Below are 17,682 nucleotides of genomic sequence, written 5' to 3'. Positions count from 1 at the left end.
GGAAGTACGTGTTCCTCTTGAAAAGTTTTCCGTTTGAATGGACACGAAAAAGAAGATCAAAATATGGCGTGTATAGGGTGCTGTGTGTAACTTGCACGCATTGATTAACTGAAAATGTTTGGTGATCACGTTTCTAATATTGTTGATGAAGGGAAAAAGATGAATTGAATACTGTGCGTTTAAACAGTACTTTCCTAAGTAGCACGTAGAAGTTCCAAACTTTGTATACAAAAATTGCATTATTAGGAGACCTATATACACTGCATAATATTCCCTTTATGCGTGTAGATCGTTTTAACCCTTTGGATACCAAGAAACGATATATCGCTCCTCAATAAAGTTGCAAAAATGACTCATTACAAAATCAATTTTGCTTTACGAAAATAACGTTCGATATCTAATGCACACAGATTTATTTCTGCACTTCAATTTTATTTCAAATACCGTGATGTTACAGTGTGTGTAAAAAATGTTGGAGTTCCTTGAAAAGGGTGGTTCGGGAGATGATTTGAAGCAACTTTTTCCTTAGCGACAATATTGTCCGGGGTTTCATTCTGGAGATATTAACAGAAAACCCCGACCAATCAGAACGCGAGTAATTTTGTTCCTTACGTGTACTACAGAGCACTCAAGCGATGCCATTGAAAGAGGACAGCACCGAAAGAAAAGGAGATAGGGGTAACTAAAGAGAAAGGGTGACCTGAAAATCGAGTTTCATCAGTATTTTCAGAATCGTTAGATAACGTCGCGTAAGGATTAGCGATATCGCACTTTACACGAATCAATTGGGTGGTGCAGACGGACATGCGAAGCGTGAAGAGGAGATTCAGGTTGAAATGGAAATGGGCGTCGTGGTGGTAGGGAAACCACCGACGCCGCCACCGTTGCTAAATGGGCTCCGAGCGGGTTACCCAACTGTTGCGCCTTCATCAGAAATTTATGCAGAATCCTGGGTTAACCGTCCCGGCCAATCAGCTTTGTAACTGAGCTAACGTCGTATCAGCGAGGGAACGAAACCGAGAGAGCCCCTGATTTAGTAAAAAGGCTTTTAATATTTTGCACCTTTGGTACCTTGACACGCGCTCAATTTTAACGCACCGCCGGCAAAACTTAACACCTTCGACCATGTCCCTGCCAACGTCCCAACTTTTGAATATCGAGCTACGATGCAGGGAGCTACGATGCATCTGACATGCTGGTCTCTAGTTTATGGAAATATTCTGATTTTCAGCAGATCAAGTTGGAGTTTGAAGCACGATTGTTCTAAGGAATTCTTTCTTTTATATTCATAAAAGGGTTCTAAAAAATAAACAGCTCCGCTGGACTCGACCAGATTAAATACCATTCGATTCCTTAAAAATACTGTTCATTCGATGGATACGGTACAAATATGATACTTACACTGGATTATTTTATTTTAATAAATTATATTTTCTGCGACATAAATCTAATGTCTGGCAGTATAAACTAAAACATTGAAAAGAGGTTGTATATGCAGTAATGACCATAGAAATTAGTCCACTCTTTAAAAAGTGTATTATTTAATAAATAATACTTTCGGCAACATAAATCAAATATCCAACAGCATAGACAGCTGCTGTTCACGTTGAAGTTAATCCAAACAGTATTTTCGAAATGGTGTCGTTTCTATGGCCGCGACTGCATGTAAAAACGAAAGTTGTTCGACTTACCAACAAGAGCCAGGATCACTGTGAGCAGGGATGCAGCCGGAAACGATATCGGTAAACTGAACTCCAGCATATGGAGCATGTCCACTGAAACAAAGTGAAAAGAAGTACATTTCACACGAAAAATCGATGAGAATATTAGCGCGAGCGGCACTCGTTTCATTCAGATCGTCTAGGGTTCGGGCGCAACGAGGTGTTTAAGAGACTCATCAAAATGCACTTTATATTCCGTTCTCTAAATGCACGACGACGGGATATTGTATCGAAATCGTTATGCTGGACGACGAACGGTTCGAATTTAATATTTATTAGATACTCCGTGACGAAAAGTTTCTGAGCGGAAACTTATTACACAAGTTGAGGGCCCGTGAAGAAATCGTGTCGCGTTCGACGACTCGGTTCAAAGCTCAATAAGAATTAATTTCAAAACTTCCTCGATCTCGATTTAAGTTTTGGCGAACTTTCGATCGGTGCCTTGAGACGGTAGACAAGGTTTCGCTTTTCTTAGCGCGCCTAATCTATATACAACTTTTCATTGTTTTATTCAATTCGTCCCTTTATGGCCGCTTCATGCAGGACACTAATTATTGCTTAATTACTTAAGGTTTATGCTGACACCTTCAGTTTGCGTTGTTCTTTTCATCGACGAAACTGTTAAATGTCGATACTCGAACTGGAATACTTGAAAACGGTGTCTATCGTACCTAATTTTGAAAAATTCAAGTTTAGAGTATGGTGTTGAATGAAACTTTAAATGCATATATTGACTGTGAATTTATAAATAAATAAAAAATTAGTCTCTGTTTAGGATGAACCTTGGTCAGCTTTAATAGCCTAAAAATAACCTCATTTTGTTAAATATAAACTTACGTTATCCATGGTGAATTATCCCAAGCTACACGTACATGCAAAATTTCTTTCAATTTTCTATTTCAGATGGCCACAACGACCTAAGTGTACATTTTATACACTATTTTTAAATAATAAGTATTATGAACATTATAAAATTTCATAAATATTCATAATGTACAAAAAGTCAAAATAAACATATGGCCTAAATTGAATATTTCTATATATATCAGTTTTTCTTCCAAACCCTTTTCCAAATTCTTTTACTTGCAGTATTCTATTTCTCAAAACCTCTTAAAATATTTGCTTTACGTTTCAAATATATTTTCACGGAAATTAAAAATTCGTTACAATGTATGAAAGACGGTGACGTTACAACGTAATTGAAGCTTTCAGCGGGTCGTTTGAGTTTTGTATTAAAAAAAAAAGGTAAGTCTCTGGGTCAGTGGTAACGAAGGTGCGGCGCCGAGTGCTTAATTCTTCGGGGGACGACTGAAACTTTCATGGGGGTGCTTTCTTCTATAACTTAATTGAAGCGCAGCGATGTAATTAAGAAGTTCAGCTATTCCCAAACGACGACGCATGTCGTCTCTTCTTTATAGTAACCCAAGTATCGCTGCTTACAAATTTCCGCCACAACCTTGGTGTTACAATTTAATGAATTTTAGATTTTAAGATGTCACCCACTAAAGCCACTCCCGCTGCTTATTAAAACTCCTGACTCCTCCATCTTGCGCCACGTAATCTGAACTCCGCCTTGCTACCGTACCATCAAATTATTTTTCCGTTGTGTCCGCGGACAAGTGAACACGCAAGAACCACGAACATTCCTCGCAAACGTTCCTGACAAACGTCGCTTTCTTGCTTGCTCGCGTCGTAAACGGAGATCCTTCAACATTTCGGTCACTAGGCTTTACGAAATATATTCCGAAATGAATTGCTACAAGCTGTTTCCTTCGAAACTACTCCAAATATTCCGAACTAGATACCAGTACAATTTTCTTTTAATTAAATTGAGACATGGCAGTCAATGATTTGATTTGTAATAAATTGTGGCTGGTAGGGTGTCCATCTTATTAAGGCATTGCAATCGACAACAATTTCTATATTATTTTGATCGTAAAGAAATTTGTTGTTGAAGATAAATGGAAAGAAAGGGCTCGATGTAACGAAAACAGACTGCCAGAGATAAACATGAATAAAAGGTAGAAAATGAGGCAAACTTCGACAGTTCTGGAACTGCCTAAAACATCCGAACCAACCTACTGGTGGAAGGAGAAAATAAGAGTTACCCTGCGGTGTTTTGCTATGCAAATTTGTATTTCAAACGATTAACCTGAGAAAATAGCCCATCGTACATCAGCTAGTTTAAACATTCAAATTGTTCTATTGCTGTTAACTTTTTTCATCTAACTTTAATATCTTTTGGCAAATGTAGCCCCAAAACCTTGTTCGTATCTTTTTATGAGACCTGTTGAATCCGAGTTACTATTGTAATCCACGAAACCAAATATCTATACGTTCGCGATTATTATACACTGTAATCTTTGTCTAGTAGTGTTCGTTTAGAGCTGCTAGACAATAGTATTTCAATACATGGATTATGAAGATTTCATATCAGATTTCTATCAATGAAGCAATGAAGTAAAATAAAAGTAAACCTAGTGCTAAATGTGCAAGTACAATTATAAAAAACGAGTAATCGTAAATTCGAGAAAAATAAGGAAGCAACTGATATACTGTAATCATGCAGGAGAAAAAAAATGTGTACCGCGGAAGAGATAAACGTCGTGTTATGACATGAATACATGTTTCGCACGTAAACAAAATTAATACTGCATGCGTGCGATTAGATAAGCCAGTTTGGAGTTACGAGTATATTTTTCTTAGGGATAATGTTATTATTGTAATGCGAATAATCTATTAATGTATTAAATACAAAGTCACGTCAATATACTTCAAGAACAACAGTATGTATTTCTTTTTATAAAACATTTTATAGAAATTTATATCTTTATACAAACGACACACGTATCCTTTTCGTTAGTATGCGATGGATGGTCGAATAAATAACGGGCTACTTGTAAAACAAATTTATTCAATAACAATAGTGTCACCAGTGTTGACAACGAGTGGTACTATATTATGGTATTGTCTCTTAATACTTCTTAAATACTGAATCACAATATACTATACAATGGCAACAGATTGACTCACTGATTTATTCAAATGAAACTATCACGTGGACCATGTGTATAGTTTTGTTTTGTACTGAAATTATGGAAACTGGATAACAGATTGTAAAGATGATAACATTCTCGCTTATCAAAATAAGATTGATTCATCTTAAAGGAAGTATGAAAAATTTGTTACAAGTCCCTGAACATTTATCCTTCTTATTGGCAAGATTTATAAATCCTTCCAAGTAAAAATTCCCAACTACTTTTATATCCCATTGATTAGACATGCTTTAATAGATTTATAAATTATATAAGGCCCAAGCGAGGCAGGTTTTATCTTTGAATTTCGAAAGGAGCCGTTATTGTGAAAAATGTGATAACATTATATGATAAAAAATGAAGGGTATTACCCTAAATTTAATCATTACCAGGTGTATGCACGAGTTTTGTAGGTTTTTGTGCTAAATTACTTTATCAATCAAATGAAATCTATATATACATTTTAAAGAAATTAAAAATGATGTTATATTTATCGTCATTCATTCGTTCGAATGCAGGTCGGCCAATGATATCAACACCAAAAACAGTATCAAAACGTAACCTACAAAACTTACCCATACATGCAAATAATAAATATTACACTTGCAAATTCAACAAACATCCTTACGAAACTCTTTCATACGAATAATTATCTAAACATTCCTTTTTTCTAGTCCAACCCAGAACCCGTCATCAGAGAGCAGCGAAAAATGTGCTTTGCTAAATGTGACCGGATGTTTGGTTTTTTCGGTGGGGTGCAAGCGGAACCTGTGCAACAGATGAGCAATCAGAATTTTTGTTTCCATTAGAGCAAAACGATTGCCAATGCACTTTCGAGGCCCGAAACCAAACGGCATATACGTATACGGTTGAATACTATCAATATTTTTTCTGCTGAATCGTTCAGGGTCGAACTTCTCCGGATCAGGGAAATAATTGGGATCGTGATGGATCGCGTAAACAGGAAACCAAACAACATCGGTGGGACGCACGATCACGCCGTCGTATCCAGGCCCAGCTGAAGGCAATTCGAACTTCTCCGCGCATAATCTGTCGATGAACACCACCGGAGGATACTTCCTGAGCGTTTCCGACGTCACCATCTCCATGTACTCCATTTTCGACAGAGCCTCGTAAGAGATGTCCCCGTTCCCTTCGGCCATGTAGCGTTCGACTTCCTCGCGTAGCTTCTCCTGAATATCCTGATTCACAGTCAATTCGTGGACTAAATAACACATCAAGGTCGACGACGTATCGAAGCCAGCCAAGAAGAAGATGAATACTTGGGCTATTATGTCCTCGATGGTCATCCGATGCGTCGAAGACTTCTCTTTATCCCGTGCCTGCATCAGAAGGTGGATCATGTCCGGTCTAACGATGTTCTCTTTGTCCCTCGTCTTCACAGTTTCGGAGACAATTCTGTAGAAGAAACTAGCCGAGTCGGGCGATAGGAACGAGAGTCCCATCAGTCTCGATAAACAGGGACTGAAACGGAACAACATGAACTTCAAAAGACGCCCTAAACCTCCGAACTTGGTGGCATCGGTCCCTCTCGTGAAGAATTCGTTTTCACGATCCTCCAAAGAATTCACGCTGATACCGAACGCCGCGGTGGCGATCACGTCGTTGGTGTACCTAGTGAAGGCGTCCTTAGTTTCCATCGAGGAAGAGAACTCTGGATGATCGTACAGGTAGCCGACGAATTCCTTCGAGCATTTCGACACCAAACTGAACATGAACTTCATCTTGCTAGTAGTGAAAGACGGGCTGAGAGTGTTTCTCATCACTCTCCAGCGATCGCCACGCAAGGAAAATATATTTCTCCCAAAAATAGGATCTACCTCCTCGCTGACGAAGCCCAAATGATCGGGGAAGTGCTCGAAACTCTTTACGGATATTTCCTTGATCAGTTCCGGGTCCCGAATGACGACCGTTGGCGTGGCGAAATCCATTATCCCGACGTACTTTACGTTCGGGTAATAGTGATAAATGAATTTTGCGTAGTCTGGAAAGGACATGAGACGGCTGAAAACTCTCCATCCCGTTCCGAATACTGGCATCGACCAAATATAGGGCACGCGTCGATTCCTCCAATGTGTCAGTTGTCGATGCAATATCGAGACGAATTTCGCCAAGCTAATGGTAACTATGGCGGTCACTAAGAGTTTGAACGAAAAGGAGACCGAAGACAACTCCATCATTGCGAGGATGGGTACAAACACGACTCTGTCTGATGACTAGAAGGAATGTTATAAATATGATCGACTATATGAACGGATTTATCAATGTACGAAGAAACAGAGGAGGAGGGAGTAGAAGGTCTGTTACGTCAGCCACGTGAGCATATTGCGTTGTTCCTCGTCAATACTTGCAGAAAACAGATTACAGGAACGACAACATTATCACTGCCGATTCAGAGACCTGTACAGGTACTCGTATACAAGAAAAAAGCGAAGCTTAACGCTTTACTTGAGAACCTATTTCGATCCTCATTTTTTAAGAAAAAGATAACAATAGCCACGCAACCTTGGCATCAGATACGTGCAACTATAATCAAGGTAAAGTGCAATTATGGGAGTTCACTTATATCGTTTTCAACTGTTTGATGCTGAATGAACACGTTCTTTTAAATGAACAATTTTTTCGAAAACAAATTATTGCGCTTTGTCTAGTTTGAAAAGCTTTATAAATAGGCATTGTGATCTTTTAATATTATTCGAAGTCAATCAATTGCTCATGACTGTATCACATATATTTACAAATTTAAAGCTGCAGTATCGATTGAAGAATCAATCGTAATAACGAGTTTAACGATTAATCCTATTTTCTATAATTATAAAAATTATTCTTCGAATTTAATTTTCAAACAGTACGGAATTTTTTTTTTTAACAACGACAAAATTTTCCACGTCTTTTGAAAATCGTTGGCAACGCGGTTGATATTACAATATGCATTTTCAACGATAGAACCATGTCGTTATTAAACATTATGAACATAATGGGCATCAGAGCCGACAATGAAACGTGCCAATATAGTGAGCAACTGGGCACGAAACAGACAATCACTGCTGAGCATAGAACACTAGAAACGACGCACAAAGGGGCTTGCATCAGAGGGGGTTGTTGGCACTTCACGTGATTCGGAATATAGCCTCGTTAAATTAGAAATTTCTGAAATAAAAGAATCACGAGGAATTGAAAGTATCAATACCAGAAACTTTCATATTCGGATGGTAAAGACATTAGCATTTTGGAGTTCCAAAGATTTTACGACACCGATAACAAAATGAGGCATGTTTTACGAATATTCTGAAAATAACTTATTCAGCAGATCTTTATGAAACTTACGAAAGAAAAATTGAAGGTTCGTATACACGGTTTTCCACGTACAATTTTGTATTAAAAGAAATCATTTGCTATCACCAAATATCCAATAAAAGACCCAGAAAAAGCTTCATAAAGCTGCCTAATACATTATTTTTATTTTCAATAAATTCGTAAAAAAAAAAGTCAGGTCGGCGAGTGATGGAATCAGAAAAGAAACACGTAGGAATTATCATAGAAAAGAAGAGAAACTAGATGAAAGACGCAGAAATGTTGCGTAGCGGAAGGAAGTAGCGAAAGTAAGAATTATGACGGACATCTAGTGTTGCAGTAATCCGAGGGCTTTGTGCCGACGATACATCTTCTTAAGGTTTCCAACACAACACTCCATACTTGACTCGTATTCTTTTTCTCAAAATGCACGTTGTCCATATATGGGTGATAAAGATGTTAACAACGAACGAACACATACCGTATTCATTTGGCAAACACGAAGACAGTAGCAACATTCATTAATTGATGCAATTTCTAGGCATACAGTGAACAACTCCATTGTAGCAAACATCTTAATTTTTAGCCCAGTAACTTCCCTAATTACAAAAGATTTGATTTTTTTTTCTGCTCCTTCCCGGAATTGAACCTGGGTTTGCGCCGCCAGAGCCTGACACTTTGCGCGCTGGACCACACCGCTTTCTTGTGACCCATTGTGCAGTCAAAGTATTTAAGCTACGTCGCGGATGCATACAATCCTTAATAGATCGAAAACTATTAGTTTGCGACTCCTACGTGTATAAGTGAAAATTAATTGTTCCTTCGAGATCTACGGGTACCTCTTGGTTTAAAGCTCATCCAATGTCATGGCCTTCGACCTCGAATTTTCCATAAACGGACAAATATCTGTATAATTGCCCAAACATGACTGAATCTAATAGTATATTCACAAAAAATAGAAATAGTTTTTGTCGCTTTTGTGAAGAAGTTACAATAGACATACAGAAATACAACAAAGTTCACAGTGAATATAATGGGGATTAATAAATTTGAATAAACCAAACCCAATTATTTGGTAGGTACATCTTTTTCTCTAACCTAATTTATAATAATCAAGTGTCCCAGAGTGTCTTAAACATTTTCCCATAAAATCGTAATCATGGCTTCGATATTTTCAGCTCTGCCGCGGTAAAATATCTTGTTGACCAATTAAACGCACCGAGGGACGTTTCCTTGTAAGTTATCAGATATAGCGGGCTTTGACCTGTTGAAATCGCTGATCGAATGAGAGATTAGCCTCTCAAGGAAGCGATAATACGTTGCTTCTGATAAGGTAGTACATACAAAAGAGTATAAATAATAAATGTAAAATGTTATATACAAATATGCATTACTTTTAATTCAGCAACTGGTCCAACTTTTCGGGACACACCGATTTATTTTACGAAAGCAGGTTGTATGAATTACAAATAAATTGATACTATTCGATAATGTACTCTCGATAATCATTAATTATTCAGCCATTTTGTTATTTCTTAAACGCACTGTTAACCAAGTAAGACAACTTTGATTTTCAAAAATGAAAAAGATGCTTTCGTAATTCAAACGTGCCGAACATGATCCATTCAAGCTATTTTTAATATCGTCAACATATTTGTAAATTACTTACCAATAAACACGAAAATCTGATGATGCGAGTACCGTAGCAACATTGAAACGGAGGTAGTCTGAAACAAGAAAAAATTACAATAAATAACATTGCAGATAGAATTGTAATATAATCTTCATACAGTAAGGGAATGAAAAATTTGATAACAAGTGGAAAATTAATACCGCGATAATAATAAGTAATACCATTCAGAAAGATTTGATCGATAATCATTCTCCTAAGCTTTTCTACAAATTATTCCACAATATCTTTCTTAATAACACGATCAATTATGATCACGTGTACTTTCATTTAAAATAAAAAAATATTATATATTCCATGGCAATTGTATTTGATTAAAAAACAAAATCCTGAATGATTGTAAATAAAAATTCGAAAAATTTCCTCTGTTAATAATAAAGAATTTTCCAAACGGGGCTTTAAAATTTTGTTGTTTAATAAAATACAATTGGTACGAAATATATCCGATTTTAATTTTAAATAATCCTAAAAAAAAATCGATTATATTCCACACCAATTACGTTTGATTAAAAAACAAAATCTTAAAGCTACCTTTCGAAAATCCTTTAGTATCACCAGAGGAAATTCTTCGAATGTTTATTTACAATTATTATTGGAGTAGTGGAACTATGTAGTATCGGTATAACAGAGTGCATAATTTTAATAAAGTTCTTCCATATAGAGTATGGAGTCGATTAGTATGTGTCGTGAGTAAAAATATATTTACTAGAGGGAGATTGCAGCATAGCTACGTTACGTGATAAATTGCGAGTTGCACAGTGCGTACTCGGTTACCGGGTTGAGAGTGAATAGTGCAATTGAATTGCGATCGGTTCGGATTGAGCCAGCACCTGACACCCTGAAGATAATTTACTATTTGCGATGGGCAACCTTGGTAACAGAACCGTTTAATCTTACTGTGCAGATGTGCCACTGTTATTTACAAGCCAAGTGACGAACAAAATAGCATCCATGAAAACTCTGGCGAATACTCTAGTTTAAATAAAATTTAAATGAAACATGAAAATGGTTTCGCAATTTCTACCTCGCGCTGGCTAATTCTGCATCGTTCATAAACTTTCGATGCGTAACAATTGTCTGTAATATCTAAACTAAAATATTTATTTTGTATATGTATTCCTCTTTTTTTATTTTAGACGCATATTAACCTAAGTTTATTTACAATTTAGAATGTGAGATTAACTTTGGCATACGTAAATAACATGTACGTAAATGTATTACGTGCATTTCGTACATCGAAATATCCAAAATAATTAATAAAATCGCCAGTTCATAGTATAACAGTTTTTGTGTTATGTAAGTTCAAATATGCATATGTATTTACCACATAACACGTTCCAACGACCAACCGTAGTGAATCAAATTTTTCATGAATATTTTTCAATCAATTTCGATATGTTTGATGTATGTATTTACATGTTGAATGTGTGTTTTATTTGATGAAACCAGAATAGAATAGATTTGAGAGAGAAAAAACAAACAAAAAATATAAATAACAGATGACTGGTTTCGTGTTGTATGCTACGAAAATAGAGAAAAAGATATGGTTGGATCTATTTCTTGTAATCTATCGACTCATGGTAAATGTATACGCAATTACAATTATTCATATCTCAATAGCAATTTATATGTATTTCAATTTATTGATTAATTGACTGAAAATGTAATTATTTAATACCCAACGTTAGTTTACCAGATCCTTTTAACAGAATGAAATAACTCAAAATTCTTTAGGGATCATCCAGGTAGATGTTTCTAAAATAAAAGGAAAATATGATCAAAATAATTTAGGCGTAAAACGTCGAGAATTTTTGCTAAAAATGTATAATACGAGAAAAATTCATAGATTAAAGTGATCTAGCGTTTATAGAAAATTATTTTGAGAGAAACTTAATTGTTATTAAGTATCTTTTTCATATTTTAGAAACATTTATCTACAACCTCACGTAAAAATTGTTCAATAGCCCAACTCCATTCTGTATGAGCATCCTAATAGGGAGTTAACGGAAACTTATAGAAAAGCGTACGTGCAAGATGAAGAAAATGGGAAGGAATAGTTAAAGAAAAGGGCAGCTAGGGAGAAGTGTTACACGCTGCATTGTAACAGAGTACTCGATGTCGCGTGTACATGACACAGGAGATACGGGGTAATACGTGGATGACGACCGTCCCGTACACGTGACTTTACGGTGGGGTTGACCGAGGGTGGTTCCAGGTGACACTCCAAGTACTGGAGTAGCATTCACGTGTTGTGGCACGGAATCCACCCATCTCCCGTCTCCACCACGAACTGAATTCAAAGCATTTCCGATGCTCTATGCATGGAATATTACGTCGAAACGTGACGAAAGAGTAATAATGCATTCGGTCTTTCATTAAGAGCTTTCGTTATAAATTTCGCAACATTCGTAAACCGTCAAACATGCAACGCTTCTATCCAATACCTGAGAAATAAAAGCTATACGATTTAAGAAAATAGAACGACAACGCACAGAAATAGTGGAACTTCACTACAAGCAACTAAACAATTGCATTGTTGTGTTGTTGATTTTTTTCTTCGGGAGTACGAGGAGAAAACGTTTATGCCAATGATCCACGACACTCTTTAAACACTACTAATTAATTCCTGCAAATAGATAATGAAACTAAAAAGCCTATAAATAGGCTCTCAGTAGATAAAGTGTTAATATTTAGATTCAGGGAAGGAAGCTCGTTCAGCTGGTATTTGAAAAATCGAAGACTACACTGGTAATATGTAACCAGACTCAACGAAAGTATTCTAATATTCTATCATCCATACTTCAATGTTACTTCTCGTATAATTACTCGTGCATGAAGTAATTGGCTTTGGATTATATCCTCCGTAATTATGTAGATATAAACCAGGTATAGACTGGTACACAATGCATTGCATTTGAATCGTGGTTAGTGGTATGCAGTATTACTCATTTGTTCGCACAGTGTGAACCCATTAAACACGAGCGCAGCTATTCGCTGGTCCGTATATGATCCAATCACTTCCTCACACCCGGGGAATACACTGAAATTTCACGACCCATCTCGCATTCGTGCTGTTTATGTGGGAACACAGCTGCCGATAATCCATTCATATGATTATCTTATTCATATATATCATAAGTTGATGGTTAATAAAAAATTTTATTCGAAATAATGTTCGAATGGTTATTTAAGACGATTTCGTTACCGATGTAATTATCTATAATTGAAATACGTACACGAAATACACTTTTGATGCGATGGAAAATTTCTGAAAATTATTATCGCGTCCGATACGAGAGCGCAACTTATTTGGGGACAATTTGATACAAAATTACCAGCTTGGGGTCTCTGTAACGAATATGATGCCCCTAATAACGTTGATTTATGCCCGACGGTTCAAATCCAAAGGGATCGCAGGTCGCGAGGATGCAAGGGTTTGGATGGTTATACGCGGGTTATCTCAGTACGTTACTTTGAATTGATTGCCATATCCTTTTACACGTACCAGGCTGTTGCGTGGATATGTATGATACCATCCCCTTGACGGGATGGTATATATCCGGATCGAAAACACGTAGCACGTGAAACTAAATCTAATTTACACATACAGAGCATCCTACACTCATCACAGATCATGCTCATAATATTATGACGTATAATTTATAACATCAATGGTTTAATTTAATTTCTTACTGCGGTAAAATAAACGCACGAGAAATTAACGAAATTTAATGTTTAAAAATACTCTCTAAAGACTCGTCAATTTAGATTTAAATCTTACTTCAAGCAAAAAACCATCCACAATAAAAAAATAAAAAAACCGATTTATACATATTCTATATCTTATTATGCTATTCAATTTTCAAGTTTATTGTATTAAAAAATTATAGTATTAAATATTTACTACTACAATATAGTAAACAATTAAAATTGGATATAATTGTACGACTAATCTAATTAAATTCATCGTAAAAGTGACACGTTCTGTATCTATAATTGAAAAAATGTACTTACAAAAATTAACATGATGCAAAATGCCGCAAGATACGAAGTTCTGGCCATCCACATGCTTACGAATCGATAATGTTCTCCAGTCACTACATTTCTGTAAAAATTAGTACATGATATTATAATTTGAACAATAAATAACAACTTATTAAAATTAAAATATGATAATATTTAATATGTTACGCACCGTAAAAAGCCTTTATTGTCTTCGTGTTCTGCCAATGTCTTGATGCTCGCCATCAATAAATCATCGTATCCCAGGAAGACATCAAGTATTAATCTTGAAAAATCATCGCCAAAACATTTATCATTCATAGGATCGAGAGTAACAACTTTTACGGGAATGTTTAACCTCTGTCTTGCAGCAGGTGACAATCTCAAGAAACCATATTCTAATGAATATTCTACAATATACCCATCATCTAAAAAAAAAAATAATTTTTAATTATACTGACGAAATAATAATTTTATTATTATTTTTTTTTGTGACGTTTAAGCAGTTATATACATTTGGATGCCATACAAAAAAAAAACTTGGTTTAACATTTTTGTTAAATGAATTTTATGTTTTAAATAGAAAATGCGGAACGAAAAAGAATGTAAAAATTGTCGCGATTTCGAAAGTTGTCATTTTTGTTTAACTAACAAATTTTTATTTTTGCAATCATTACTACTAACTACATGAATGTTCTTTACAACAAATTTATTGAATTATTTTTTTCAGATATACCGTTTGAACGGCAACGGAACAGAACTTTGTAAAGCCAAAGTTGTTACTAGATTATTTTTAAATCTTTTTTGAATAATCTCATTCTTTAACTTGTTTATAAACTGTACTTTCCATTACTGTAAAAGAATGTTTTTTTTTTAAATTACTAATTCTATATACAAATTCATAAAATTAACCCCTTTGTGGGTGTCCAAATGTACATAACCTCTTAATTATCTACAAGTGATCACATATTTTTTTTAATAAATTACATCATATTTGTACCTGTCCTAGCAAGCTTATCGATTTCACCATTTTGCTCCTTTAATGGTTGTATATTTTCTTCCTTATCTGATTTATTTACATCTTGTTCAGCGGTATTGTTTTGCTCATCTGTTAATGACACTATTTTCTCGTCTGACGTCTAAAACATTAATTTAAAATAGAATTTGAAATCAACATTATAAGTAGTATGTGCAGTACCTGATCAGTTGTTATTTACCTCTTTTGTGCCTATATTTAATTCGTTCCATAATTTTGTTGATAGTGAAGGACTTGTAGTGTTACTTATACTTAAATTTGGATCTTGTGCTTCACCTAAAACAGTAGCATGTCTGGCAACTATGTCTTTCTCAGCTAATGTTAAACTGTCGTGATTTTCTTCATTAGACATGTTAGCAGTGTCTCTATCTTCATCGACAGCAGATGGTTCAATGATAATAAACCTATGGAAACATCATAAAATAAGGCAAATATATAAAATGATAAAAGATTATTGTAATACCAAATCTAATATTAGCACTCTTACCCATCTCTAGTTAATATTCCCAAAGCATTAGTTAAGTCATCTACTTTTTCTTGTCTCAATGTCTCTTCTTTTACATAAGTTTTATCTATACTATAGTCTTCTCCTCCATTTCTAAGTATTTCCACTCTTAATATACCATCTCGCGGCCAATCATCTCTTATATGTTCTAGACAGTTAGTTGGTACTCGTGAAAATACTATGTGAATATAAGCCAACACAAAAAATGCTATTATAGCCTGAAAATTTGTAATACATAATTATTTAACTTCCACTACGATACTTTAATAAATTTAATAAATTAATTTTAATAAATTTATTAAATTGTACATTTATCAAACTTCAGGAAATACGAAAATAGATCAATTATTTACCTTTAATAAAACTATGAACTCTATAAGTCTCCTGACATGCCTTGGAAATGTTTTTGCATATGCTATTGCAGCTTTAAAAAATATTGCATGAAACAACCTATCCCTTACATTAACTAATGGGACTTGATTGTTATTATTCCTAGTGGTATTCATATTATTATTATTTAAAGGTGACTATATTGCACCAACAGTAATACGATTATTATGTACAGGTGCACTGTTTAATGATTTGTTACTGGTTTTGCACCACCATTTACTTGTGACATTTTAAATATCACATAATGTTTGTTCTCAACATATGGTTAATAACTTTTACTCATACAATCTTCATGTATGAAATGTTGTATAAAGAACTTAATCATGTTTATGTACATTTCTACATTCAAATTATATTTTAGATACCCTGAAACAAGTAATATATACATTACACATTGACATCATATTAATACATATTATCATTTACATTCATTATTAGTACCTAAGCATTATTGACCTGCTATGTACTTTAGTACCATAACATAATAGATTTTAAAAATAGGACAGGTAATTCACAACATGTTCAAATCTCGGTATTTTAATATTTGAATCTTTTTTTCTTAAATAGATCTCTAATTCTAAATTATGAAACATAATAATATAAAGAAGGTTATTTCTATGTTCATATGTATTGTAAAATGTATTGCATACTTTATTCACGTATTTAATTAATAATTACTAATACAATCATAACCAACGTGGAACATAACCTGTTGGAAGCAACATAACCTACTTAATAATTAAATTTTGTATGCGGAAGCAATTATAATTTATGAAAATGATAATATATTTACAGAATTACTCATAAAAATTGTTCTTACTTATGTTACACATCTTAAACAAATTATTGATACATAAAAGAATGTACTTGTATAATAATAATATACTTTGTTATGTAATTAAATAATTAAGAAAAATAATTATTATATATGTAAACAGCTTTGAATAATACTATTTATTCTATAATGTACATATCATTATAGATTAAATAATCTATTCCACAAATGACACACAAGAGCTAGTCAAATTTTGTGATATAAATCAACCACATCATACCTTTTTAAAAAGCTGAATTCCTCTGTGTGCCACTATGGGTAACAACAGATTCATAAAATGTCAGCTTGTAAGTTTTAACAACTATGTTATAATAATCTTAATTGGTTTTCATCTGAAAGTGTACCAATAATTTATAAAAGGATTTTATTAGATATATCAAGCAAAGTGCTACAGTAATTTTGAATTTGAAGAATCATGCATTTTCATTATAATGAACAAAATGAAATATACAAAATTTAGATATATAATTTTATCATATTTGTTATATTAACAAATTAACCCTATAAGTAATTGTGTACTTTAGACATTATAGTAAAGGAAATGCAGGCACAATTAGAAAATAATTGCTTATTACTATTGAGAAAATTGATAAAAGTTCAAGAATGACACTTTCAAATAAGTTAAATTCTGCATACATAATATTAATTGTGCAAGTGTAAATATTGAATTGCATAAACATATAAAGTGAGTATTGCATTGATTCATACACGTTTTTTTTTTTTTATTATTACTTCAAATATGAAAAAAATAGGACTGTATAACAATAACATATTTTATTACGTAATTAAGTAATTGGAGAAAGTAGTTATTTCGTATCACATACAGATTTAAATAATATTATTCATTCTGTGTTAGAAAATGCATGCATTCCTTTTCGAATAAATCGTTATAACCCGGACGTGACATTTCACAGGTGACAAGAACCGCTGGTAAAATTATCACACAGGAATCAACCATATCGTACCTTGTTTCGAAGCTGAACAGAAAATATAACGCTGTATTCCCAACAATACTATCCTTCTGTATGTCAATATGTTTAATAATCAACTCGTAATAGAACAGGTTGTAAGTATATTCACAAATACGATTCTCGTAAAATTGTCACTTCATCATCATGTTTTGATATTCCACAAACACGTATAATACTAGTTC

At 34.2% G+C, this 17,682-nt stretch overlaps 2 protein-coding genes and 1 long non-coding RNA gene across 3 annotated transcripts in view; 1 reads left to right on the top strand and 2 right to left on the bottom strand.

The window, feature by feature from the left end:
• The window catches only part of LOC128886301 (membralin), a 78,581-nt gene extending 60,900 nt beyond the window's left edge, over positions 1-17,681 (bottom strand). Inside the window, exons 1-9 of the mRNA XM_054141008.1 lie at positions 17,495-17,681; positions 15,658-16,060; positions 15,287-15,522; positions 14,981-15,203; positions 14,764-14,902; positions 13,957-14,191; positions 13,776-13,866; positions 9,741-9,798; positions 1,692-1,775 (exon numbers count right to left, since the gene is read on the bottom strand). Of these exons, the coding sequence (XP_053996983.1) occupies positions 1,692-1,775; positions 9,741-9,798; positions 13,776-13,866; positions 13,957-14,191; positions 14,764-14,902; positions 14,981-15,203; positions 15,287-15,522; positions 15,658-15,810 (1,219 nt within the window). The 5' untranslated portion in view covers positions 15,811-16,060; positions 17,495-17,681. The remainder of the gene's footprint in view (positions 1-1,691; positions 1,776-9,740; positions 9,799-13,775; positions 13,867-13,956; positions 14,192-14,763; positions 14,903-14,980; positions 15,204-15,286; positions 15,523-15,657; positions 16,061-17,494) is intronic.
• Positions 5,195-7,014, bottom strand: LOC128886302 (cytochrome P450 9e2-like). Its single transcript, XM_054141009.1, has one exon. The coding sequence runs from the start codon at positions 6,955-6,957 to the stop codon at positions 5,410-5,412; it is 1,548 nt and encodes a 515-aa protein (XP_053996984.1). The 5' UTR covers positions 6,958-7,014; the 3' UTR covers positions 5,195-5,409.
• Positions 8,510-9,566, top strand: LOC128886304 (uncharacterized). Its single transcript, XR_008459788.1, has 3 exons — positions 8,510-9,146; positions 9,250-9,404; positions 9,477-9,566. It is a non-coding gene; the product is annotated as an uncharacterized LOC128886304 (long non-coding RNA).
• Position 17,682: the final 1 nt, after the last annotated feature.

This window comes from Hylaeus anthracinus, unplaced genomic scaffold, assembly GCF_026225885.1.
Source record: "Hylaeus anthracinus isolate JK02 unplaced genomic scaffold, UHH_iyHylAnth1.0_haploid 11982, whole genome shotgun sequence".
NCBI lineage: Eukaryota > Metazoa > Arthropoda > Insecta > Hymenoptera > Colletidae > Hylaeus > Hylaeus anthracinus.
The sequence above is the reverse complement of the archived record's forward strand: the minus strand, read 5'-3'. Positions and strand labels throughout refer to the sequence as shown.